We start from the raw sequence: 24,918 nt of genomic DNA on the forward strand, positions 1-24,918 counted from the left end.
ATTATTATAACACAATGTCCTTGGTATCATATTAATTTGATGACCGGATGTGGTACTGCTTATTTAGACTTGCTCATTTACTCACACTGGTGGAAAATTCTCGGCAGCCGCAGCCGCGGAGGAGGTGAGTGGATGCGCAGCGGCGCACTGCGCGTCGGCACCAATCGCTTTATTTCTGTGTGTGTGTGTGTGTGTGTGTGTGTGTGTGTGTGTGTGTGTGTGTGTGTGTGTGTGTGTGTGTGTGTGTGTGTGTGTGTGTGTGAGAATGCTGGTAACGTTAACGTCTTTCTGGGATATAATCCAAGCACGGACCCACACGGAGAGCGGTAGAAAGAGTGGCCATTATGTCAAGTTTGGGACCGGAGTCAAGTCGTCCCATCCTCTGCCTGCTCTGCTCTCCTCGATCGATCCCGACGCACGTCAGCAGCTCCAACCTGCCACCCAACCGGGGTTTGGAGCGGGCGCTGGAGGAGGCGTCGAGCAGCGGCGTCCTCAACCTCAGCTCTCGGAAACTGAAAGAGTTCCCGCAAACGGCAGCGAACCACGACCTGAGTGACACGGTGGAAGCAGGTAAGGGCTCCGGGGGCCGTGCCGAGGGCCACATCACACGGGGGCTCTGATGCAGACAGCGGCTCAGAGGGTCTCTGTCAGGGATTGTTGTGGAAGGGATGGAATCAAACACTTGGGTGTTCACTGAGCCGTCCTGTCTGCTCCCACACGCAGTTTGACTCATCTCACTCACAGGGGTCAGGGTCCAGTTACAGGATGGGATTATTGCCCCTGCAGTGGAATTCCAGGCTGCTTCGTTTCTGGGAAAAGACCCAAGAGCACCAGCTCTGGTTGAAATTTAGGTTCTTTTTTGTTTACAAATACAATTGTGTTAATGCAGTGATCAGTAATAAAAAGTTAGTGGTAAAAAGTTAATGTTTTAACTTAATGGCTAATTTTGTTGTAGTGTTTCAGTGGCGTTTGTCTCCAACATGAGTGTAAATGATGGAAACTCGTATAGTTCAGGCTTTGTTATATGTAAAAAGAACTTTTGTTCCTCAGGGGAGGATCCCACCCATCCACCCACCCACCCATCCATCCATCCATCCATCCACCCATCCATCCATCCATCCATCCATCCACCCATCCATCCATCCACCCACCCATCCACCCACCCACCCATCCATCCATCCATCCATCCACCACCCATCCATCCATCCATCCCCCATCCATCCATCCATCCATCCATCCACCACCCACCCATCCATCCATCATCCATCCATCCATCCATCCATCCTCCATCCACCCATCCATCCATCCATCCAGCCACCCACCCACCCATCCATCCATCCATCCACCCATCCACCCACCCACCATCCATCCATCCACCCACCCCACCCAGCCATCCATCCATCCACCACCCACCCATCCACCATCCACCCACCCACCCATCCATCCATCCAGCCATCCATCCAGCCACCCACCCACCCATCCATCCATCCATCTACCCACCCACCCATCCACCCATCCATCCATCCATCCATCCATCCACCCATCCATCCATCCACCCATCCATCCATCCTACTTGATCATCTTTCATATACATATACACAGACACCTACTTGGTCAATGCTGTTCTTCCTCCCTGGACCTGGTGAAAATCATTTTGATGTCGTACGCACGCTTTGATGTACAAAGAGGTTTTTGATTACAGTCCACCTATAAATATATCGTTACACATATATGCAAAAAAATCCAAAGACCGTGTAACAGCTTTGAGATTACTGTAATGCTGTGGTGACAGCACGGTGCAGTATTACAAGATCACGAGTGGGAGTTTCAGTGTGTGTGTGTGTGTGTGTGTGTCTGCCAGTTTCAGGAAGCCCACAGCCCATCTCTAATCCCACTGATTTCACTGTCTGCCAGCCTTCTCTTGAAGTTTCTCCAAATTTTCAGTCTTCTCCTTATTTGAAGCATTCTTTTTTATTTTAGAGGGGAGTAATCACTGAAATGTAGTCTGTAGCTGCAGATCTCTGTTGTAGCAGGTGTAGTCTTGGTGGTCTTTACTAATAAACATACAAGGAAATTATGAGGGCTGATTTATAGGAAATATTAAGACACAATGCAGCTGCAAAACGCCCCCTGTCCTCAGATGCAGCATGCTCATGGGCAAACTCAGGGACAGACTTTTTGGATTGTGCTACACTGTAAACGTGGTGGTTGATTCGCCTGCTACAGTCGGTTCTTCAGCTCTCATTTTATTGTTGTGGATTTCCTTTCAATAATGATTAATAAGATCATCTTAACTATCATATAAAATGAGTTTAACAGACTCACCGCTGGGCCCAATTCTGCTTCTTATTTATTTAGATGTGTAGAATGTCCCTAATGTTGCACCCTGGTCGGGGCCCTCAGCAAGGTACAGATCCGCTCATTCAGCTTCGACTTGTTTTATATGCCCCCTCCAAGAACGGTGTAAGGATGCATTTTTAAATTGATGATTGATTTTCTTTCAACTCACATGTAGAAACCCTGGTATAGAAAAAAAGAAAGGGTTAAAACTGGGGATTTTCCCAGTTGGTTGCTGCTGCCTTCCTCCCCGTGATTAATTATGGCGGCCCTTAATAAATGAACCCCCCCCAATTGCCTGTATTCTCTGAATTGTGGGTCTATTCTCCCACTACTATAAGTGACTACATTTCCAAACCACAATCTACGTTCTAATAATAATTACCTTGCTATCTTTGCCAAGCTTTCCTTGAAAAGGAGGTCAGTGCACCACTGTGGGACTGACCTGGTTCAATAAAAGAAAATTTGAAAGACCACATAAGCATGAGTGTGAGATACACAGCTCGTTTCCTGCAGGTTGTTCTTGCTCTGCTTATTGGTGCAGGAAGCACGTAGGACGGAGCATTGTTCCTCCTGGGTCATGGCTGCATAGTTAAGAGTGTGAAAAAGCACAGGTTGTTTTTATGGCATTATAAGAAATTCAACCATTGATTGTAACACAGTTAACCTCACGGTTATGAGGCTTTGATGGATGGATGGATGGATGGATGGATGGATGGATGGATGGATGGATGGATGGATGGATGGATGGATGGATGGATGGATGGATGGATGGATGGATGGATGGAGGCTTTGTTCTGAGAGTGAAACCTTTGGCTCTCGCTCTGAACTATGAGCAAAAATAACTGAAATTAAGGAAAGATGTCAGAGGGGTCTGAGCTGAGGAGAAAAGCCTTTTAAAGGGGTTTTGTCCCTTGTTCAGGTTTGTGCTCCACAGGCCTGTGAGCAGAGGCACAAAGACCCCAAACACGTCGCCGTCACACGCCTTCACCCACACACCCCGTCTGTCCGTCCGTCCGTCCGTCCGTTAAAGGGTCTTTCAATGTTGTTGGTCTCCACATTCATTGATTAAATAATAATAAAACTTTTAATGAGGGACCCATCACAGTACTGTTTCTGTGTTTATTGCTTACTGGTCGTAGTTCTGTAGTATCCCATTCCAGATATTCTGCCACATGCTGTCTGTCATCCATCCATCCGTCCGTCCATCCATCCATCCATCCATCCGTCTGTCCATCCATCCATCCATCCATCCATCCATCCATCCATCCATCCATCCATCCATCCTTTCATTTTCTACCATTTTTCCATGAACGGGGGGATCACTGCCCAGCAAAGAAAAGAGAATTGATATTAGCTTTAAATGCGAGTCAGTAAATGCCGACATGGGCAGAATCCTTTACTTTCTGGTTCGATGCTTTGATAAGACATCACATAAAGGCAGTTTGATGAACTTGGCCATTCGTGCGTGGAGTAGAGGCACAAGTGAGAGCTACTGCCTCCTCCTCCTCCACTGCCGCTGTCACAGCCCCTGCACCAAAAAGTCCCGTCCACAGCAGAAACGCAGACACGTCCCTCCTGTGTTACCAGGCTTCAGGCCCTCACTTTAACTGCCAAAAAGCTCAGGACTACTGCAACATTTGGAGAAAAGCAACAAATAGTCAATGTTGTAGGTTTGTTTTTGGTGCTGTGTGACAATAATCACATAAAATCCTCCACATATGAGCACTTTAGCTTCAGATTACATGTTTTGGTAAACGTCTGTTTGTGAAAATGTAACCTGTAGTAAGTGTTCAACCCTAGATTCTCTTTCTCAATTTTCTCTATTTCAAAATATTCTACTGGCTACAAAAACCAGACTATTGCTGTTTGGAACGCCAAATCTGGAGTGACTCACGCTTTGTTTGAGTTATTTTTAATACAGTGCTCCCAGTGAATGTTTCCTAGTCCTTTTTATTTAAAGCCCATGTACATACTGTGCATTTAACATTAAATGACATTATTTTTATGCTTTTATGTTTGCAGATCTGTCAAAAAATCGACTGGCTGACTTTGCTGCAGATATTTGCCACTTTGTTGCCTTGGAGACACTCAACTTATATCATAACTGCATCAAAACCATCCCCGACAGCATCATCAGCCTGCAGTCGCTCACGTCTTTAAATATCAGGTGCACACACGCTTGGTTTCAGGGTCAGGGTTAAAGATGACGATCCCAAAGCCCCACCGGTTGAGGACCACTGGTGTATGACGTGGCGTGGGGGCCGCCGCTGCTGCTCTTGAATCCTCTTGTACTTTTTAAGTACTCCAAGGCTCATTAACCATTTACAGTTCAAAACAGCTGCACCGTAACTGTGACATCATTCCAAATATTCTTTTTGTTGCAGCCGTAACCAGATCTGCTCCCTGCCGCCCTGTCTGTGCAGTTTGCCTCTAAGAGTTCTCAACGCCAGCAACAATAGGCTGGACAGCCTCCCAGAGACCATAGGACAGCTGAGTAACCTGATGGAGCTGGTATGAAGTCATTGGTGTTGCTACTGTTGCATCAGTTGCGTCTTTTGTCCACACCTGTTGGTCTTTCTTCAACCTTCCCTCTGTTGTGTTACTCTTTGCAGGATGTCAGCTGCAATGATATCAGCGCCCTCCCTCGTCAGATCGGCAGACTCAGAGCTTTACGAGAGTTGAACGTACGGAGGAACACCCTCTGTGTCCTGCCAGAAGGTGAGCCTGTTATCACAAATGAACCCGTGTTGTCCTTTAAACTACAAAAACAATTCTGCACTTGTAGGGTTAAATGTAACGCCTGGACGTGCTTATGCTAAAACAAAATACTGGACCAAAGGTACTGTGGAATGCATAAAATATTTGACCCTATGACAGTGTATCCATATATTGGCCGCCCCATACATTTATTTTAGTTCTTTTTCCATCTTTTGGTGTTGGGAATGTGGCGAAATGGAGCTGAAGTTAAAAAATATCAAGGCACTAGTTATTTTAGGACCTTAAAATCTGAAATTAGGCATTTACTTGCCCTCAAATGAGACCATCCATTATGATCACAACCACATTTGATGCCAAAATCCATTGTTAGGGGGTCTGTTTTGATGGAACTGAGGAATCTAGACAAACTTAACTGGAGATTTTTTACGCTGTCTGTGTCCAGCAGTGGAGAGTTTTACTTTCTTGGACATATTGAACATGTTGCTGATGGAACAGTCTAACAGATGGACTCGTTCACGTGAATGGCTCGTCTTGTTCAGTGTCGGCACTGGTGGTGTGAGCACAGTGCATGGCAGCATGTGCTGTGGCCCTGTGCCAAAGCAACACCAACGTGTTGCCGTGGGAGGATCCCTCGTGCACAGAATGTGCAGGATCAGCTGAGTGCTACGTTGCTTACTGTGAGACGTTCAGCTGGATTGATTTACAGGAAATGTGGAGAGAATAGCAATGTGGCATTGAGAAAACTGTGTAAAGATTCCTAATAACAAACGGCTTCTTGAAAACATAGTCAAAAACATGCTCCTCCTCTGTGTGTGACGTGTTTCATTAATACAAGCGACACAAACTCCAGCATCAAGGCAGTTAAACTGTCTCTTCCACTGCCTGTGAGAGGGGATCATAACGACTCAGCACAATAAAAACAAGGGAGCTGTTTGTTCAACAAAGACCACAGACATTCGACCTAAAACCAGCTCGCTATCTAAAACGGAACCAGTTTTAACCAGTGCAGGAGGACAGAGACGATGATGGCTCTTAAACCCAAACGGGCCGTAGGAGCACATGTAGGACAGAAGTGCTCTGAGAGAAATCCACAAGAGAAATCAGCTCGCATTCTTTTTCCAGACTTGGCTGAGCTTCCGCTGGTGACGCTTGACTTCTCCTGCAACAAGGTTTCAACCATCCCAGCGTGTTACAGGAAGATGAAACATCTCCAGTCCCTCCAGTTAGACAACAATCCATTACAAATTCCACCTGCGCAGGTATTTCTGCATTTATCCAATTTTCTGTCTGTGTGTGTGTGTTTACTGTTGTTCTTTTCTTTCTTGTTTAGATATGCATCAAGGGCAAAGTTCACATATTCAAGTATCTGACCATGGAGGCGTGTCGGTCGGAGAAGCTGCCTGTGCCTCTCTACCTGCCTGTGATGAAGTGTCTGTCTCAACCCACCACTGGCAGGTCTCTTTCTGAGCACACACTCACCGTCTCCCGTCTATAAAAGTGCTAAACTAGTGTTTTATCATGTTCTTAATATCAACAGAGTAGCTGGTACAGTCAGATTTGAGCCCCTCCCCCTGTCTCTCACCTTTTTTGATCCAGTGTGGATAAACAGAGGAAGCAGGACAGTGATTCGGGTGTGAGCAGTGACAATGGAGATAAGAGACTCTCCGCTACTGAGGTACCGATGGCCAATGCCACATTTCCTCGCTTACACTTGACTATTATTCTTGTTATTATTATTTTTTATTTGCAGCCATCAGATGAAGACAGTCCCAGCATGCCAAGGACTCATGCCACTGAGGAGGATGGAATCAGAAAAGCAGGTACCTGCTGCCCACCTGTCTCACACTGCTCTCTCTATTTACTTTCATATTCCAGGCTTATATTGGGCAGGCCTGGTTTCATTTATTTTTTTCCCATGGATATAAGAAAAAGCATTAGGTTTTGTAAAACGATTTTTGAAAGATTATTGGCTTGACTAATTTGCATGACCTCCATGGATTAGCATCCAACTGATGCTTAAATGGATTGAGATATGGGAATTTCGAAGCCTGAGACAGCACTTCAAACTCTTTGTTGTGATCCTCAAACCATTCCTGAACCATTTTAGTTAAGTGCCACCACGCATTATCCTGCTGAAGGAGGCCATGGCAGTCAGGAAATGTTGTTTTTCAATGGGGTACATGGCCTGCAGCAATGCTAATTGGATGCTACATGTCAACATAACGGCCGCCAAGGGCAACAGAACACAGCTCTGGTATTAGAGAGGCTCTGTGTGTGTGATAAACACTATTTTTTCATTTGCTACATTTCAAGAGCCTATTATTAAACTTAGAATTGTTACAACATCTGTTCCCTTTGACTGGTTCCTTGACTCCAACAGACATGAACCCAGTTCCTCTGATAGAGGAGGATCCTACAGAGGCCCTGAGGGACCAGGGACCTAAGTCTCTGCATTCTGGCTTTGTCAGCTACATCAAGGTAAGTCTTAATGCTCTGGGGCTGCTCCTGTTCCCATTATCTCACTTGTCAAGTGGAAACACTTCAGGTCGTTGTAATTTATTTAATTAGTTCCTACAGAATAATGGAAGTCATTTTGTGATGGACCAAACCATCATTTCTGTGTGTTTCACCTCCAGACATGGAACTACTATAAACTAATGTGGTAGCAGCCAAACAAAGTCAAAGTCAATGATTCACTCTGTGAATCCTTACTGTGATATATAGGATCACAATGGCGATTCAGCAGGAAGAACATGATGGAAATAGTATAGTACGGTCTTTCTGAGTTATCAGGTTGTTAGAAACTGGATAAACGATCCTACATTTCTCTCCAATATGTCAGTGAGCCTGTACAAATATGGCCCGTTAAGAAGATTATTTTTTACATGGTGTGGTGTGTAAAGCGCATTTCCACTCACAATGCAAATGGAAAAACAAAAGAAAAAAATCTGTTATTGAGCTGGAGTATTTGGGGGAAATCTCTGATTAGCTGTTTTTGTGCAGGGTCGGGCAGCAGGTTTAGACGAACCCCTCAGGATAGAGGAAGAGCTGCAGTGGCCAGCTCAACAAGTGTAATATTTCTTTCTTATTTTCTTTCTTCATGATGTTATTCACTGTATAAATAATAAATAGAAGGTAGTGGTAATAACAACATATGAAAGGTAATAACATATGAAATGTTGAAATGGAGATTCTTTCTTGTATTTGTTTTTGTTTCAAAGAAAGATTTAACAGCACTGAAAACTTAAAATTAAACTGTTTACACTAATCAAAAAGAGATTAGCATTAGAGATATTTATCGTTTACCTAATAACTGCTTACAAAGTGTCCACTGTCCAGGAGGTTTCGTAATCCAGTAACAGAAATATAATATACAGAATAATATAGCCAGGCTCTTTCAGTCTATTATAACTTCAATACAATGTGTTTTACTCCACGTAGAGTAAAATATTATAAAACAAAACAAAAGAAACTGAATTCATCTGGTTGCATGTGCAGGGTCTCAGTGAAGGTGGACAATGTGAGGGAATCAAACCAGTAAGTCAAATCTCTCTGTCTAACAACAGTATCACACTAACACTTAAGCTCTTTAAATGAACCTAAATCCCCCCACGGAAGAAATCTTGTGCGTTTGTAACTTTACTGACATCTGGTGGATTTGGGATGCCACTGAAGCTCAGACGATTTTCAACAATATTTCAATGATTAACTTTTCGAAAAGAAATGTTAGAAAATTGAATCTTCTTGTAAACTCAAAGACAACAGCATCATTAGTGACCAATAATCTTTGATTTTGCATTGTGCCTGATTCCTGAGGGCAGAGGACTGCAAATGGATCAGCGATCCCATGCCAGCGTAAAACCGCGTCCCCTCTTTTATGATGCATTTGGAAGCGGTCTAATCACCATCCCGGGATGTTTATCCCTGTTTTTGCTTTTACGCATGAACTCCTGGACAATATCATTTAGTTCTGTTCTTGGGAATTTGCAAAATTGATACCAACATTCATACTAACAATTGTTTGCTAATTCTTGTACAAAAAAAACGTGTAAAACCTCCAGAAGGTGGTGAATAGTTTCTATCCATATTTTACTTTACTTTAGTTCTGGCCACATGGCTTCATGCAGGCTCAGTCAGGAAATAAAATCTGTCCATTTATCCGTTTCTCCCTCCTCAGTAACCAGGACAGTGATGCCAGAGTCGCTACATCAAAGGTACAGTGTCACATACGTACTTTTATTTCACTATAATACACGTGTCAGACTCAGAGTCATGCAGTCAGCTGAGAAACACTCTGTTGTGGAGCGTCCTTTGTCTGGACTGGGCGGACTGGGACCAAGCGTGTCTGTGTTGAAGGATTGGAGCTGACACAGTGCATTAATGTATCTTCTGTTACTATAGCAACTGGACAGTTCTCCAGGAAGTGGCCCTCAGTCCCGCTGCAGCCCAGTGTTTGGACTGAAGCAACGGTCAGGTGAGTGAATAAGAAGGAATATTGTCACTTAGTAGTGTTAGGCACATGTATATTTTTAAATGGCCTCTCTGAGATGATATTTGATTTGACTATTTCAATGTTGACTTTTTTATGTGATTGATCTTGACTGGTATCAGATCTTTTATTTACTTATCGATCATAATTTAAAATCATCTACATCCTTAAAACATTTAAGGGTTTGATGTGAAAAATGGCTCTCACTTTCTCTGACTGCATTTCCTGTAACTTCCTATTAAAAAGTCAAGAGCCTGGGCCGCCAGGCTCGTTTTAGCATCATAAAGTGATGCTGCCATTTGCCTGCTCTCGTTCTGTCTTTCACTGGCACCTCTTTCAAATAACCCTGTGGCAAGTGAGTAAAGGTTTTCATCATTCCTCCATTCTGCTCACCTCAGGTTTCATATCGCACCTCCTCTGAGCCTTCCTGCTATAGATGAAAGAAAGAAAAAATGCCTGCACATTCTTCAGTGCTTGTTGTGCAGGCACAGATTCTAGAATTTAGGAGGATTCATTTTAGAGATCAGTGTCGCGTTACTGTGGCGAAGCCGTCCCTGTGTAACGCCGTGGGCCTTGTTGCTGTGTGTCAGTGTTCCTCGGGAGCCACAGGAGTGTGGAGTCTGCTGACCCTCAGTTCACAATGAGAAGAAAGATGGAACAGCTGCGCGAGGAGCTGGCGCTCATGGAGCAGCTGCGACATGTATGACAAGCCGCGTTTTCTCTGTCACACCACGTTTCGACTCTTTTATACTGGGCTTCATTCTCACAATTATTCAATATCATTCGGACACAGCAATGAAATCCAGACTGTTTTTCTTCTACTTTAACATTATAAAACATTATAAAACATTATAAAATGTGTTCGGCTTTGGTACCGACTTGATTTTGATCCCCCTCAGAGCATCGAGAGCCGACTGAAGCTCATCCTGCCTGAGGACCTGGGACCGTTTCTGATGGATGGGGTTGTGCTCTGCCACCTCGCCAATCACCTTCACCCGTGTTCAGTTGCCGGCATCCATGTTCCCTCGCCAGCAGCAGTAGGTCTCCTCCTGTCTGTGTGGCAATGAATGCCCCCCATGCTTCCATTTTTACAGACTGTCTCTGTTTCCAGCCCAAACTCGGCATGGCCAAGTGTCGGCGAAATGTGGAGAACTTCCTGGAGGCCTGCAGGAAACAGGGGGTCCCAGAGGTAAGACCGCCATCTGTCCTGTTATTTCAGCGTTCCCACAGTTTGTTTCTTCTGACAACTGGGGACCTTTTTCTTGTCTGTTTTCACCTCTGATATTCACCTCAGTGAACTTTTGTGAGTCTGGGACGTGATGACAATTAGCTCTTTGAGCAGCTAACGCAGCCATTTTGCCATCGACTAAGCTGTTAGTTACAGATTTAGCAGAAATGAACTGGAGACTCTGCTGAGGGAAGAGCACAGAAGGGAACCAAATAGAAGTGCAGCAAGATACCAGGACTATTTCTGCCGTTCTTCTCTTTTTTGTTGCCTCACAAACCTTGCAGAACAAATATAATGATTGTTTTTGTGCAGTTCAATAAAAAAAATAATGTTTTGACTTTGCAACTTTGGAGTGTGTCTCCTTCAGTAACGGTGACACATTTTGTTCCTACTTTTATTCAATATTCAACCATAGGAAGCTCCATTTGCACAATTCAGCTTGGTTCAGTTTTAACACAGGACAATGGAACACTTTTCTTAGACTCAACAAATGTGTTATTTGCTACAATCTAATAGCAGGCGGTGCTGAATCTTGTCCCTCTCTGGTGCGCTGGGCTGTTTGGAAATGTGGGTAATGGGAATTGACATAATGTTCCTTCCTTTTTAAAGTCCTTTTGAAAAGTACTGTTTGCTTTCTTAAAAGATCTAGAGAGTCAAAGAAGAGAGAAGAGAGTCAAAGCTGCACCTGTGCTGCTATAGCCACAAATAGATCTCTCTTCAAGGAACCTTTTCATGCATTTGTGGTTTAAGTTTATGTTTTCTCCTTTGGTTATGGTGCTTTTTAGCTGAGCATTCATCCTCACTTCTGTCACTGCTGCCTGTGGGCTTCTGCTTTCTCCTTCACAAGTGGAGCCCACAGTATTTTGGGTCTGTTTATCGTTTATCGGCCTCTTTTACTGTGAATACTTGCTATCAAGAACAGAGAAGTAACAGAATTAACATCAAAACTATTCCAAATTAATGAAGAGGACAAGCACTCGACCCCCAGTTGAACATAATTCAACTGCACCTTTCTTTTCAGCCTGTGAGATAGATCCAAATCTCCCAGTATTCTGTTTCCAGTTTCCTCCAATAAACTCATGTCAATAACACGATTTATCAACAGGACTAGTGTAATTTATCTGCTCTATTTGGGGCCTCATTCTTTTAGTCGAAACAGAAAGAGCAGCAAACTATTGAAGTCAGCTGGCCTGATGAAGGATTTCTAGAGAGGAAACTCACTATTTGGTAATACACGTGGAGTCAGTGGCTGCAATGGTTTGCCAACCTAGCTGTCTGAAATTGTTAATGCAGCCTTATAACACAAGCAACCACAAAGTCCAGAATATTTATATCGACCGCCTCCTCCATCTTTGCTTGGCGTCTGTGTGCAGCCTGCGGGTTGTCTGCTTCGATGTCTTACTGTCCGTGCTTCAGCAGGCTAACCAGCAGAAGTGTCTCTCCACTGTTGTGCCAACATTGTCTGGGCTAGCTTTCTGCTGCGATGTGCTGCTGACAATGGCTTTCACATCAGCTGCCTCATTTCCTCATCAAAGTCTGCTTACTGGTAGGAACAAGTGTTTTTTTTTAACCTGTGCCTGATCATCCCAGTAAGCATTCCTGCTCCTGCAGTGGCATGTTTCCCAGCTTTGCACCCTGAGATCGGTCCATTGTTGTGACCTTTAGTCTAGATCTGTACCTGCACCTGTACGGTCTTATCCAACTTTGTCATTTTCTGTCTGAAACACAACCTTTTTTAATGCCAAATTTCTTTTTCCTTTAGTTTTGAATTTTCCTTATGTATCTTTAAAAAATCTTCCAACTTTCTTACCTTGTTCTTCGTTTTCTCTCTTTTCCCTCTCCTCTATTTTCCACTCCTCTCTTTTGGGATATCAGTCTTCCCTTTGTTCACCTTACGACATCATCCAGTGTCGCCTACAGCCGGTTTGCACCACAGTTCAGGTACTCGTTTCCTTGGAAACGACCCCGCTGGACAGGAAACGGAAAGAGGCTTTTAACCCATCTTCCTGCAGGTGGGCGCCGGGTGCTCCATCGACAGTGACCGTTGCCACTCAAACTCCATTTCCTGTGTGGCAGGTCTGGGATCTTGTTAGCTCCAGTCTGCTTCACATCCTTTGCCTGGTCCTGCTCTTCTTGGCCTACAGCTGGATCGAGCTTACATAACAGTTGCAGAAGTTTACCCGGTTACCATCTTGCAGTTCAGCCCTCTTGCTCACAGGCTTCTCTTTCTGGTTTTGCTGCATTTTTATTCTATTGAAAACACCAAACAAACACATTTTAATTGACAAAATTCCTATGAAATTCAGTGTTGTATTCATGTTTCACGACAGAAATACAAAAAGGTCTGCCTGTATCTCAAATGAGACTCTCCATCCATTTTATGCCCGTCATGGTCCAGTCACAGAGTCATTTAATGACCCACTGCAGCCAAAATGTTACAAAATATTACGGCTGTGCCGATTTCAGCCTGAATGAGGCAGGAGGACAATGACTTTGCACTTGGCACGAGTAATAATTTGTTGTATTCTGCACCCTCACCAGTACAGGACTGATCCAGAGAACGTGCTGGTTGTGTTTCGACCAGAGGTTCCTTCCTCTGGTCCGCAGCCGCCACGTCCAGCGGCAGTAATGAGGATTAACGTTGTTTTCCACATGACTTGGAAAGTCAATGCAGTGGTGTGCTTTATGGCTCTGTTATGACTTCAGGGGAACCTGGAGACAACTGCAGATCAAAACTGAGCTGGACCACCTAAGAAGGAATAACATAGTGGGACTGCAAGTAGCTGGAGAATGTTATTTATTTTAAAATTATATTGAATTATTGTTTATTTTATTATTACTTTAAGGTTAAAGTAATATTAAAGGTTACTGTTTAATGATATTGTTACAGTTGCTGTATAATATATATATATATATATATACATACATACATATGCATATATATAATACTATTACTAGACTATTATTACTATTACTAGACTTAAGTAAGACTTTAACAGATCTATATCAAGACACATTCTATTCAGAAGAGGAAAAATTATTCTTTTTTTAAATCCTTATTCATTTTTCTATGACCTTGTTGGTATCCTAATGGTTTCCTTTGAATTTTAATTATTTATTTAATGAATTATTTCATCATTTTTTTTCTATACATGAGCACTATTCATTTAGTACTGCAAAGTTGTTGTCGTTGCACTTTTGTACCAAACAGTCCAAAAATCTGCAGCTTGGTTCTGCTTATAAGTTGAACATTTTCATAAATAGTTACATCATTTATAAATTCTTAACATTAACTAAGAACAGTGTGGAAACGATGACTGCTAACTTGATGGAGCTGAGTGTAACCTGGATGTTCCATCAGCTTACAGTGATGTTACTGTTATTGATGTAAAAGTAGTAGTAAGCTGTTTTTAATTATTGTTATTATCTATTCACAACCACTATGAAACTGTACGACCACATTTTATGGGATTTATTGGTGGTTAGGAGCTAAATGAAGTGATTTAAACATCTATGTTTTTTTGAGAAATTAATTTACTTTATTTGTTTCACAACTTAACAAATTTATTTATTTGTTAAGCTACAGACAGATTTGATGACATATTTGTGGGAACTTTAGGGCCAATGACAAACTGGGAACAGTAAACTTAAACAAATAATTGTTCTGTTCCAGTCACACACCTGACTGGATTTATACACACTGGTGTTTTACTGGTCGCCCACTTGAAATGCAGTGGGTGTTTGTGATATCAAGAATCCTGCATAGTTTAAATAAATCCACCTCTCAGTTGGTCCACCAGTGATCATATGATGCTATGTTGTAGTTTATGGACAGTTTGCATATTAATGATTCATAAGGATGATTTAGTTGCTGATGTCACTCAATTGTAAGTGTGAGCAGGATTTTCATAATGAATAAAATATTGAATAAAAAAGCTTTTATGCCATTATTAATGTGGAATAAAATTTACTTTTAGTGGTTCATGAGTAAGGTATGTGGCCAAAATACTGTCATTTCTCATCACTTGTTACTTGCTTTTATTGTTACCTGTTTCAGACAATCAAATAAATTCTTAGAGAAAACAGAATTCATGGGTCATCAGTTACAGCCTGTTGTCACGGAACTGAAACAGCTCTTTAGGAGCTTTAGTGACTTTGGAGTTTACAACAGGAGACAGTTCCAGACTGTCCCAACAGCTAAATTAGATATCTCTAAGTACATGTACACCTCCTCTCTACACCACTTCATAGTCAGTCAGTCTGTCTGCCTGCCTGCCTGCCTGCCTGCCTGCCTGCCTGCCTGCCTGCCTGCCTGCCTGCCTGCCTGCCTGCCTGCCTGCCTGCCTGTCTGTCTGTATGCCTGTCTGTCTGCAGCACTCTGGCACTACCGACCCTCAGTTTCAGGTGTATTTGCACATATGATATTTGTGCCTGTTCCTTTCATCCCTCTGCTATGTTCATTTTAATTTTCCATATATGTTCTAGTTTTTACACAAGTGTGTGTAAATCATCGTCTAATCACCATCTCTACGTGCATTGCGCTTGTCTTCTCCTTCATTTGTGTTCCATTTGCATGGTTCTAATCCATCCTTCCTTCCCTGTGACTCTGGCCTTTCAGAACAAACTGTGTCTTCCTCATCACATCCTGGAGGGGAAGGTCCTGACAAAGGTCAGCATCACGGTGCAGGCTCTGATGGACAAGGCCTCCCGCAGAGAGCGCCATGCCGATGGGATGCCGCATGATGCTGCAACGCATCCAACATATTTCATGTTCCAACTGCTGCATCAATATTCATCCTGTTAGATCCAAACTGAAAGCAGGAGGGAGACAGGAGTAATGTCACAGGATCAAACGGGGTCTTTTTCCCAGATATGATCTGCTGAGTCGTACTCGCGTACGGAACACAGACGTAAAATAGCCTGGCTATATTTTTGAGCCTGTCTCGTCATTTTTAAGCCAAAGATCCACTAACAATTTTTAATCTGTCATTTTCACAATCAGTAAACCTTTAGCATCAATGTGACATTTTTTTGTTTTTTTACAAAGATGCCATTATGATTACTATACAAAACATCTTATAAAAATAAAATCACATTCTATAAAAAATATGATCATTAGAAATAATGCTTTGAGATGTTTTGATACAATTATAAGAAAAGTCTTTGTATTTTCTCTTTAAACTCCTTTTTAGTTTAATAAGTCACATTATCTGTGCAACTAAAACTACTACTTTTGATAGCTTTGATTGTGCTGCATGTTGCAGTTATTAAATCATTTAATTCAAATGTTTTAAGTTGGTGACAGTCATTTAATGTCCATTTGTGCAATTTTATGACTATGATCTCTGTCACTTCTGTGTGTGTGTGTGTGTGTGTGTGTGTGTGTGTGTGTGTGTATTTACAGTTAGCATAAAAAATAAATAAGTAAATAAGTTTTCATGTCAAACAGAAATTTAATATTTGTTTTTTACACACTTGTGTCAATTCAATAAAAACATATTGCATAAAGCAGATGTTTGAATTCATAGTCAGACTCTATAAATACATTCAGCAGAATCCAGCCGGTGTCAGCAGTGTCCCAATTAGTGAACCTTCTGCTCAGTATTTAGTCAGTCCACCTTCGGCTGCAGTCACACACGTCTCACTGATGGAACATCTGGACGCTCTGTCAAGGTGCTCGGGGATCAGGCCTGAACAGGCACAAATTCTGGATTGGGTCGATATCTGAGCTTCGACTCGGCCGCTGCAGAACATCCAACTTGTTGTCGTTGACCGTTTTCTGTGGACCTTTAGCTGTGAGTTTGGGGTCGTCGTTTGTGGTGAGTTGCAGTATTCTTTTTTTCCTTTTGTGCTGCAATTGTATTTTGTACTGGCAATACTGGTGAACCAAAATGGACCTTCCAGAGACAAGTTCTTTTATTCTACATTGAACTGCACTCAGGTGATCTCTGTTTTACTGATACTGAGACGGACCTCTGTTGAATTAGTTCAGTGAATATTCAAGCAAAGAATTCCCACTGCAAGGTGGCCTGAATCTGTCTGCAGGGTAAATGTAGTGGGTTGTTTGTTTTTTTTAATTTTGGAATAAAAGAAGCTTTTTTTCTAAATTCTTTTATTTATTTATTTTTATTGAGCATGACTTCATGTATAAACGCAAGACTAGAGGACCACATTCAAGAAGGGGCTGGATAATTCAGTACATATTGTAGATACTGATGTAACACCTTTGTATTGTTTAAATGTCCCCATAAAATAGTATCTAGCGGGGGGGGGGGGGGGGGGGGGGCTGTCTGTTGAAGAAGATGGTTGGTGGAACACACATCCTTTAGTTAGCTTGGTCACAGGACATTTTACATTAGCTATAATAAATGACTTTAATCATCTTTTGTCATCACTTTTTCAAGCTTGTGTCACGGGTAAAATCAGCAAATTCTTGCCACAGCTTTGTTAAGAAATATGAAATTACACTTTGTGATGCTGATATGGTGCACTCCTCCTCGTGCACGGTGCCTTTAATGTGTAATGTATGAGAGGAAAAATGATCAGTGTGAGCTTATTTATCAGAGTTTAATAGATCGATTATACATATTACATTGAGCATAAGTACAAACACTGGGTTTTTTTTTGTGTGTGTTTGTTTTTTTCACATTCACACCAAGTCAAATTACACACAACACATTGCAGGAAGGAACAGTCCTCACCCAAAACCACCTTTCTTGTCTCAATAGAGCACCTGCAGCTCTTTAAATCACACCACTCTTTAGGTAACACCAGCAACAACAGTGGACGTGTCATATCGGCGGAGGTGTTCTAGATCAAGACGGACCAAGTTTTAAAACACTTGTTATTTTGGATCTTTCACAAATCTGTATTCACTCACTTATAGTCACATGACACTGCTGGCAACCTGCCGACGAGGAGCGATCACGGTCGCATAGCGTCGGCAGCTTTGTGGCTCACGTCTACCTTTAAGTAGACCACAGGATGAACCTCATTAAGGAAAACAAATCATCTGTTTAAAATGAATGTGGAACTTTTTGAAATCTCTTCAGGATTTTAAGAATAAACAACTTATTAACACCGATACATCCAACAGCTATTACTCAAAGCCCAGAGGACTGGGATATATTTCTATAGCAAAAAGTAAGCATATTCTACATTGTTAATATTAACTTTCCTGGAAATATTAATTCTTTTTTTTTTTTAGATATTTAGACCATAGAATTGTAGATGATAATGTTCCAATTTTAGACATAATTCCCCATCAGTTTAGTTTTTTTTGTCTAAAATTCTGGTGCTTCAGCTGAGATGGAGGCCAGTTCATATACTGAGTATATGAGGACACTGGTTGATAATTCTCCCCTTTCTCCTCACATACCTCCCAGAGGTAGGTGGCTCATCACTGTACAGGACTTGTTCCACTACGGGGACAGAAAAATAAGACACTGTGCCCGCGTGTCATGTGTGCCCAGGTAGAACCTGAAGGGCCGCAGCTGCAAAGTGACAGCAACTGGAGGGATGTGTCTGATTGATTACAAAAACAAGGTTTCATCATAAAAGGGCCAAATGTATCCAGAAGGGTTCATCTTTAGCTCTCAGATTTACAGAACCAGATCAGACCCCGGTAATACTGACAGGCCAAGAAAACAAAACCTACATGAAAAGAAACTAAGGACCCACGCCACTGAAAGATATGAACTCACCAAGGTGGTCTAGACTTTGCAGTGACCTCAAGTCGAGTCAGCTCAAGTCTTGAACTTCACATCAAGAGGACAGACGATCCAGCACTGAAGCACAGGTCAGCAGGACTGAAGTATTTGATATTAGGATCTTAACTCTAATCCTACCCAGTATCCACAGTTGTTATTTAAAGTGGATCAGCTAATGTTGCCATGATGCTACACCCTAAACATACTACTACAACATGCTTGATAATCTGGTCCACTTCTTAACAGCTCGTTGTCCCATTTTTTTCAGACGGCGGACAGTTGGATTATTATTATTATTATTATTATTATTATTGTTGTTATTTTAAACACCGGTCCGCGAAGCTGCTAAGTGGCTGTTCTTGTCAGTTGTAAACAAATGGACCCTTTTATACACGTTAAGGCGCGTGTAAAAAGGCCCTTGACTCTAACTGTTGCCACTGCGCTACAGCCTCTGCTGCCATTGCGATGTTCCCCGTATAGAATTCACAATAAAGTCAGATCAGGAGTTTTCGGGCCCCACTTGTACATCAGCGTCCTCTTCTGGCCCCACCCCTGCAAAGGTTACCAAAGGAACACTGCATTAAAACCTCACTTTCAGGGACCGTTTGTGTACCATGCTGTGTGTACCATGCTGTGTGTACCATTCCAGGTGATGTAATCTGTAGACTCGAGTGTTCCATCGGGCGGTGAACCGCCTCCCTGCGACTCATCGGGATCAGAGGAGATGCGGGGTTGGGAGTCTAAGTCAATGGTGCACTTCATTTCCTCTTGTTCTTCCTGCAACTTATTGGCCAACTCTGTGCAAACACACAGACACAAGAACACAGTTTTGACATCAATCAGAATTTTATCGCAGTGTTACTCTGGTCATCGACCTTCAGAGAGGAGTGTGTGTGTGTGTGTGGGTGTGTGTACCATGCACAGAGAGCTCTTTCCATCTGTCTTTGTTGCTCGTGATCACACCAGATAGATGGAGCCTCAAAGCTGGCAGGTCAATGGCTGTCAGGGAAAAGTCCGTCTGTCCATCATCACTTCTTCTCTGACAGCTGCTACTGTGTCTCTGCACTGACTCCACAGTGACCGAACCGCTGCCTGTTAGACTGGAAGAAAAAGGGTGTCGATGTGAGACCTTTATATTAATGCTTTCTGTCTATGGTGCATTATACAGCTTTATGAAGTTTGTTATTACAATTTCATCTTCAAACGCTTGATTCACACAAGTTTCCTTTTTGTACTCCCAATGTGGCACTAATGTCCTGCCAACAAATAATAAATAATATCACAAAGTTTAAAAATGTTTAGCAGGAGTCGAACCTCTCAAGTCTTATTATGAAATGGGTGTGGTGTAAATATTACATCCCATCAGCTGTTATCACTGTGTAAATATGGCAATGTGACGCTTCACACATGCTTATTAGTTGGAACATCAACCTGTAATACAGCAAAAATGACTGTGAACCAATTCCAAATGTAGCAGAACTCTTAAAGCTTTGAAAACAAATTGCAATAGTAATACCTTGTCCTTCTGTTCCCGCTCTCTTTGGCCTGTCTCTCTTCTTCTATCAGAGGACCGATGACCTTCTCTGCTGTGTCAATCAGACCACTGAATGTTGGCTCTACTATGAAATCGATGAAACCTGCAGGTTGGCAGGATTGGTCAAAGAAATACAGTAGAATGAATGAGAAGGGGGAAAGAAATGAAGGAGAAAGAGAAGGAACAGAAGTATAATTAACAATTTGCATCTGTTTCTTTCTAAAGACAGTGTTCACAAGTATTAATTATACTGTTGAGCTACATCACACACTGAACATTCATGGATATATTGTTATACAAAGTAGCAAGTAGTAGCTGTAGAAGTAGGAGTAGTAGGAGTAGTAGTAATAACGGTAGTAGTGGTATTAGTAGAAATAGTAGTATTAGCGGTAGTAGTAGTAGTTTGGACAAGAAGTTGTAGTAGTAGCAGCAGCAGTAATAATAGTAGTAGTGGTAGTGGTAGTAATACCAGTAGTAGTAGTAATAATAATTGTAGCAGTAGTAGTAGTAGTTCAGTCTAAGTTGTGGTAGTAGTAGCTGCAGTAGTAGTAGAAGCTGCAGGAGTATTAGTAGTAGCTGCAGTAGTAGTTGCAGTAGTATTAGTAGTAGTAGGTTGTCCCCTGCTATCCCGAGGTGATAGAACATCAGCTAAAGTAGGTCAGGGTTCTGGTCAGGAGTGATAATAAGTAGTTACAGCATTGTTATATAAACAGTTTGAACCTAACAAGTAGTATTAGTAGCAGTAGTAGCTCCAGTAGCAGTAGCAGCAGTAGCTGCAGTAGCAGTAGCAGTAGCAGTAGTAGCTGCAGTAGCAGCAGTAGCAGTAGCAGTAGTAGCTGCAGTAGCAGTAGTAGCTGCAGTAGCAGTAGCAGTAGCAGTAGTAGCAGCAGTAGCAGTAGCAGTAGCAGTAGCAGCAGTAGCAGTAGCAGTAGCAGCAGTAGCAGTAGCAGTAGCAGTAGTAGCTGCAGTAGCAGTAGCAGTAGTAGCTGCAGTAGCAGTAGCAGTAGCAGTAGCAGTAGCAGTAGCTGCAGTAGCAGTAGCTGCAGTAGCAGTAGCAGTAGCAGTAGCTGCAGTAGCAGTAGCAGTAGCAGTAGCTGCAGTAGCAGTAGCAGTAGCAGTAGCAGTAGTAGTGCTCATCAACAGCCCCTCTTTCCCTGACTGTTGTGCCACCAGCAGCTCCACATGGGCTGACTGCAGCACTGCTGGCTACACCAGCGGCTCAGTCTGGCCATGCAGCTCTTGAGCTACAGGAGGAAAGCAGCAGGCTTATTAAAGAGGCCATTAGGCCACAGAAAACAGAGGGAGGAAACACATAAACGCAGACTCAGATCGAGGAATGGCAGAACACAGCAGGTCTTAGTTCAATGAGACAACATAAACACGCAGAAGACACGAATCCTGACAGCTGCAGGAGAGAGTTGACTCTTGAATTATAGCATGTTTGTGCTTGACAGAATTGTTTTCTGTGGTTCAAGTATTTCATATTAATATTTGTAGACAAATATACTGTTTTCCTAGATTAATCCACAACCTGTGCTTCTTTTTGAGTTTATATTTAGAGTGTGTGCACATTTAGAGTGTGTGCACATTTTTCCCGACTTATTGTTATACTTCAAAATTAGGGAGTCATGTTTGTTACATGTTTTATTATAATTCAAGCTTTAAATAGCTGTTGGTTTTTTAGCATGCAAAAGTCATTGTTGATGCTCTGTAGGAATGATTAAAAACAGTGTTAAGTTCTTCAAAACAGCATTGACCCAATAACCATTAATCATTAATCAGCGCGCTTACCTATCTGGGACTGGGCTATCATGGTGGTGTTGCGGTCACAAAGTGGAGAAAAAGGAAGGCCAAGTTCCACCTCTTTATCTCCCTAAAAGATATGATACATTACATTTTTTTAGCATGTAAATGAGGAAAAACCAAAAACCCTGCAGCGGATCCAGCTTTGGAGGATGGTACGGTCTCCTTGCTTTTCAGTCATCGGATAAATGGTTATTTTATCTACAATCCTCCCCACACCAATCGCCTTGCCCGTGAAGCCTGTTTTGGGGACACATTTCCTTGCAGGTAACCATGGGTTACAGAGGAACAAACACGGTTTCAGACATCTTTTACTGCCTCCATTCTGTTATTCTAATAAGAGTAGCATGACAGAGATCTCCAGCTTAGCTGCTTCTTTTGTGGCAAGACAGAAGTAGTTTTCATGGGATTATATTTATTTTCATGGTAAAGACAGAAATTGATTCATATAAGAAGCTCAGCTCTCAGCTCCCTGTTGGGCTTACAGTTGTACGCATGACAGTTAATGTGTCAAACATACAATCTACACTACAGAATGTCTTTAGTGTTATTACTGATATTTTACTATTGTCATACAGGACCTGTAGAATCTACAGGATCTATGGATCTGCAACTGCTGAAAGAGATAATGTTCCCCATGTTTCCCACCTGTCGAAAGAACTCCTCCATCAGACTGTGAGTCCAGCGATAGTGCAGCGGCCAGGCTTTGGCAGGATGACTGATATCTGCTGCGTGAAGCATCAGAGATAAAACCTTCACTTTGTCCATACTACAGAAGGAGAGAGAAATGGGGGGAATGAATGAAACTACCGGGACCTAAAGCAAAAAAAGAAATCCCTCAGTCGTGTGTTTAAAGTGCACATACATGCATTAATGGTTCCATGCTTATCATTTACATTTTTCTCCAATATCAATGCCATTTCTTATCTAAAATGTTGGAGCTGAGAATGTGAAAATTTACACCTGTTATTAGTTACAAGCTATCATTTATTCGTGACTCTGTCCAGAGTAATCACAGGACTGATAAACACTAAAGCTAATTTGAAACCTTTCCAATATATGACTGTAACATATAGAAGTAATTACAAACAATATAATTTTTATTAAAAAATGTATAAACCTAATTTCTCTAGATTCAAAGGCTCTGTTGAGTACCACGTTGAGTATTTCCTTTACAACTATGCCCCCAGTATACTCCTGGGGGAGTTTAAGGCCTTCATTGGGAATAACTGCGCAGCTAAAGTCTGAACTTTTGTTGTGAGGTTCTGCATCACAATGGTGTCTTTGTCCTTAATCAAGCTTTGTCTGTGATTTGTCCTCTTGTCCCTGCCTATGTTTTCCCCCATCTTCCTGTCTCCTATCTACCTCTATCCCAAATTGCCCTTATGTGTCTCCCCTGTGTCCAAATGTCCCCGCTCACTTTCTTGTGTATTTTAATCAGCTTCTGCTTCCCTCCTGTGCCAGACTGTCTGTTATGAGAGCGTCCAGCACAGCCCATATGTTTTGTTCTTCATGCTGAATTTTAACAGCTTGGTTTGTTCTAAGTATAAGTTTAGAATCAGGCGGGTGATTTGGGGGCTGGTAGCATGACCACTAAAAACAAAGAGCAGGCTGATAAGTTTGGCATGTGTCTTTTATTCTTGCTAGGTTGGTTAAAATATGGACGTGACAAAATTAAATCTAACATCTGAGATTGTATGCAACCCTCAAACTGACACAATTCTAGTCTTTTCCTACTTTGCCTGCAAATGTGGTAAATTGTTTTCACAGCTGGATTTATAAAATATTTTAAGAGCAAGACTCTGCAGGAACGAGGGTTTTGTCATATTGATGGATGTTGTGTGAAGATTTCTGAAAGGCCGTGTTTTCAGTTCTGACTTGTCTGTCTGCGAGAGGGCACTCTTCATGGTCTTGATCTGCTGGAAGTGACAGGACATGTCTGTGGACATCACCATCTCTATGACCAAAGTCCTCAGCTCCCTGCGCCCCCCCAAAAAAACAGAAATACAGTCAAAATCATTTGATCACTGCATCGTTACTGTGGGCTTCAGCTGTATTTTTCTCACCTCCAGTCATCCTTGTTCAAGTTGACAAATATGTTCATGTCCTCCTCTGCCATCAGCCTGTAGGCCGCGCTCACGTGGTGGTTCTCCAGCACCGACCGGTCATTGTACAGAATGGCCACCTCTGACCTGAGAAACAGGTGCAACATCAAGGCAGTGCAGTGGTAGAGAGAAGACGTAAGAACGTGTTTGCAATGTTGGATAAAGATGATCAGTTATAGGATAACATCTGGAGACCATCTTGATTGGACACCATGGCACCGATTAATACCTATAAATTACCTCAGATTTCCTATGTAGATTTGTTTCTGTTTATCATTATGTTGATTGTAAGGATCATTAAGGAATTCATTCTGAAACGATACCGAAGAGTTGCCAAAATGCATCGGGACACTTTAACTCCTGTCATCTGCAGTACCTGGTGTGGATGTGAAAGTTGTTGGTGGTCCCCGTGTGTTCAAAGTCATGAATGGCTGCGGCAAAAACCATCGCAAGGATCTCTAGCTCGCTGAGCCAATGCTGTGTAGAGATGCAGACACACGTCATTGTCCTCATGTCAGTACGAGGTCCCTGCTTGGTGGGGATATTGGCAGCCTCTTGTGAGTGTTACCATGAGTCCAGTGTGTAACATCAGGAAGTGGGCTGTCTGCGTGACGTCAGCGGCATGGATCAGGTTGTGGTATGGGTTCTTGTATTTACTATATCCAATCTCAAGCGCTTCAACAAACTGCACCAGAGCCTGAACCGGGATCTGGAAATAGAGCATTCCAGATAGTGAAGGAACCCTAAAGTTAAACAATAAAACAAAACACTGCAGAGTGCCTGGTGTACACACAGATCCAGGGCCATTAACATGTATGTCTGCTTTTCCTTTTTCTCTTATGCTCTTCCTCTTTACTTTGGTCATTTTTTGAGCTACATGAAATGACCTGCCAATATGGACATGTTTATCATTATTTATTATTATTGTTATTTCTGCTGGAGTCTGTCCCAGTGTAGCATAATTAACAAATGAAAATGTGATCTTCTCTTAT

The 24,918-nt window shown here is 42.3% G+C and overlaps 2 protein-coding genes across 10 annotated transcripts in view; one reads left to right on the forward strand and one right to left on the reverse strand.

Moving 5' to 3' along the window:
• Positions 1-16,288, forward strand: lrch1 (leucine-rich repeats and calponin homology (CH) domain containing 1). Of its 8 annotated transcripts, XM_057028388.1 has the most exons (19): positions 140-570; positions 4,363-4,507; positions 4,725-4,851; positions 4,953-5,058; positions 6,181-6,317; positions 6,389-6,513; positions 6,655-6,733; positions 6,809-6,878; positions 7,439-7,536; positions 8,062-8,129; positions 8,557-8,595; positions 9,236-9,272; positions 9,460-9,532; positions 10,138-10,247; positions 10,447-10,584; positions 10,659-10,736; positions 12,195-12,321; positions 12,651-12,716; positions 12,788-12,957. In XM_057028388.1, exons 1-19 carry the CDS (start codon positions 345-347, stop codon positions 12,814-12,816), a joined length of 1,878 nt encoding a protein of 625 aa, XP_056884368.1. In that variant the 5' UTR covers positions 140-344; the 3' UTR covers positions 12,817-12,957. The 8 variants fall into 8 exon arrangements, with proteins under 8 accessions (XP_056884340.1, XP_056884368.1, XP_056884350.1 ...); XM_057028360.1 differs by lacking the exon at positions 12,195-12,321 and adding an exon at positions 1-124 and having other exon boundaries at positions 306-570; positions 12,651-14,863; XM_057028370.1 differs by having other exon boundaries at positions 12,651-14,863.
• Positions 16,209-24,918, reverse strand: part of LOC130523235 (dual specificity calcium/calmodulin-dependent 3',5'-cyclic nucleotide phosphodiesterase 1A-like) — a 14,930-nt gene continuing 6,220 nt past the window's right edge. For both annotated transcript variants that reach the window (XM_057028330.1, XM_057028339.1), the window contains exons 6-15: positions 24,495-24,635; positions 24,303-24,403; positions 23,888-24,013; positions 23,700-23,801; positions 22,470-22,590; positions 21,810-21,891; positions 20,001-20,121; positions 19,400-19,584; positions 19,126-19,281; positions 16,209-19,036 (exon numbers count right to left, since the gene is read on the reverse strand). In XM_057028330.1, coding sequence (XP_056884310.1) covers positions 18,984-19,036; positions 19,126-19,281; positions 19,400-19,584; positions 20,001-20,121; positions 21,810-21,891; positions 22,470-22,590; positions 23,700-23,801; positions 23,888-24,013; positions 24,303-24,403; positions 24,495-24,635 — 1,188 coding nt within the window. In that variant the 3' untranslated portion in view covers positions 16,209-18,983. The remainder of the gene's footprint in view (positions 19,037-19,125; positions 19,282-19,399; positions 19,585-20,000; positions 20,122-21,809; positions 21,892-22,469; positions 22,591-23,699; positions 23,802-23,887; positions 24,014-24,302; positions 24,404-24,494; positions 24,636-24,918) is intronic.

The sequence above is a fragment of the Takifugu flavidus genome, chromosome 1, assembly GCF_003711565.1.
Source record: "Takifugu flavidus isolate HTHZ2018 chromosome 1, ASM371156v2, whole genome shotgun sequence".
In the NCBI taxonomy this organism is placed as follows: domain Eukaryota; kingdom Metazoa; phylum Chordata; class Actinopteri; order Tetraodontiformes; family Tetraodontidae; genus Takifugu; species Takifugu flavidus.

What these genes read in the sequence shown, in the direction of transcription:
- lrch1 (XM_057028360.1), top strand. Translation starts at nt 345, where the DNA reads ATGTCAAGTTTGGGACCGGAGTCAAGTCGTCCCATCCTCTGCCTGCTC. An exon ending in TGGACTGAAGCAACGGTCAG is followed by an intron (nt 9,533 to 10,137) that starts GTGAGTGAATAA and finishes GCTGTGTGTCAG; the next exon opens with TGTTCCTCGGGAGCCACAGG. An exon ending in ATGTTCCCTCGCCAGCAGCA is followed by an intron (nt 10,585 to 10,658) that starts GTAGGTCTCCTC and finishes CTCTGTTTCCAG; the next exon opens with CCCAAACTCGGCATGGCCAA.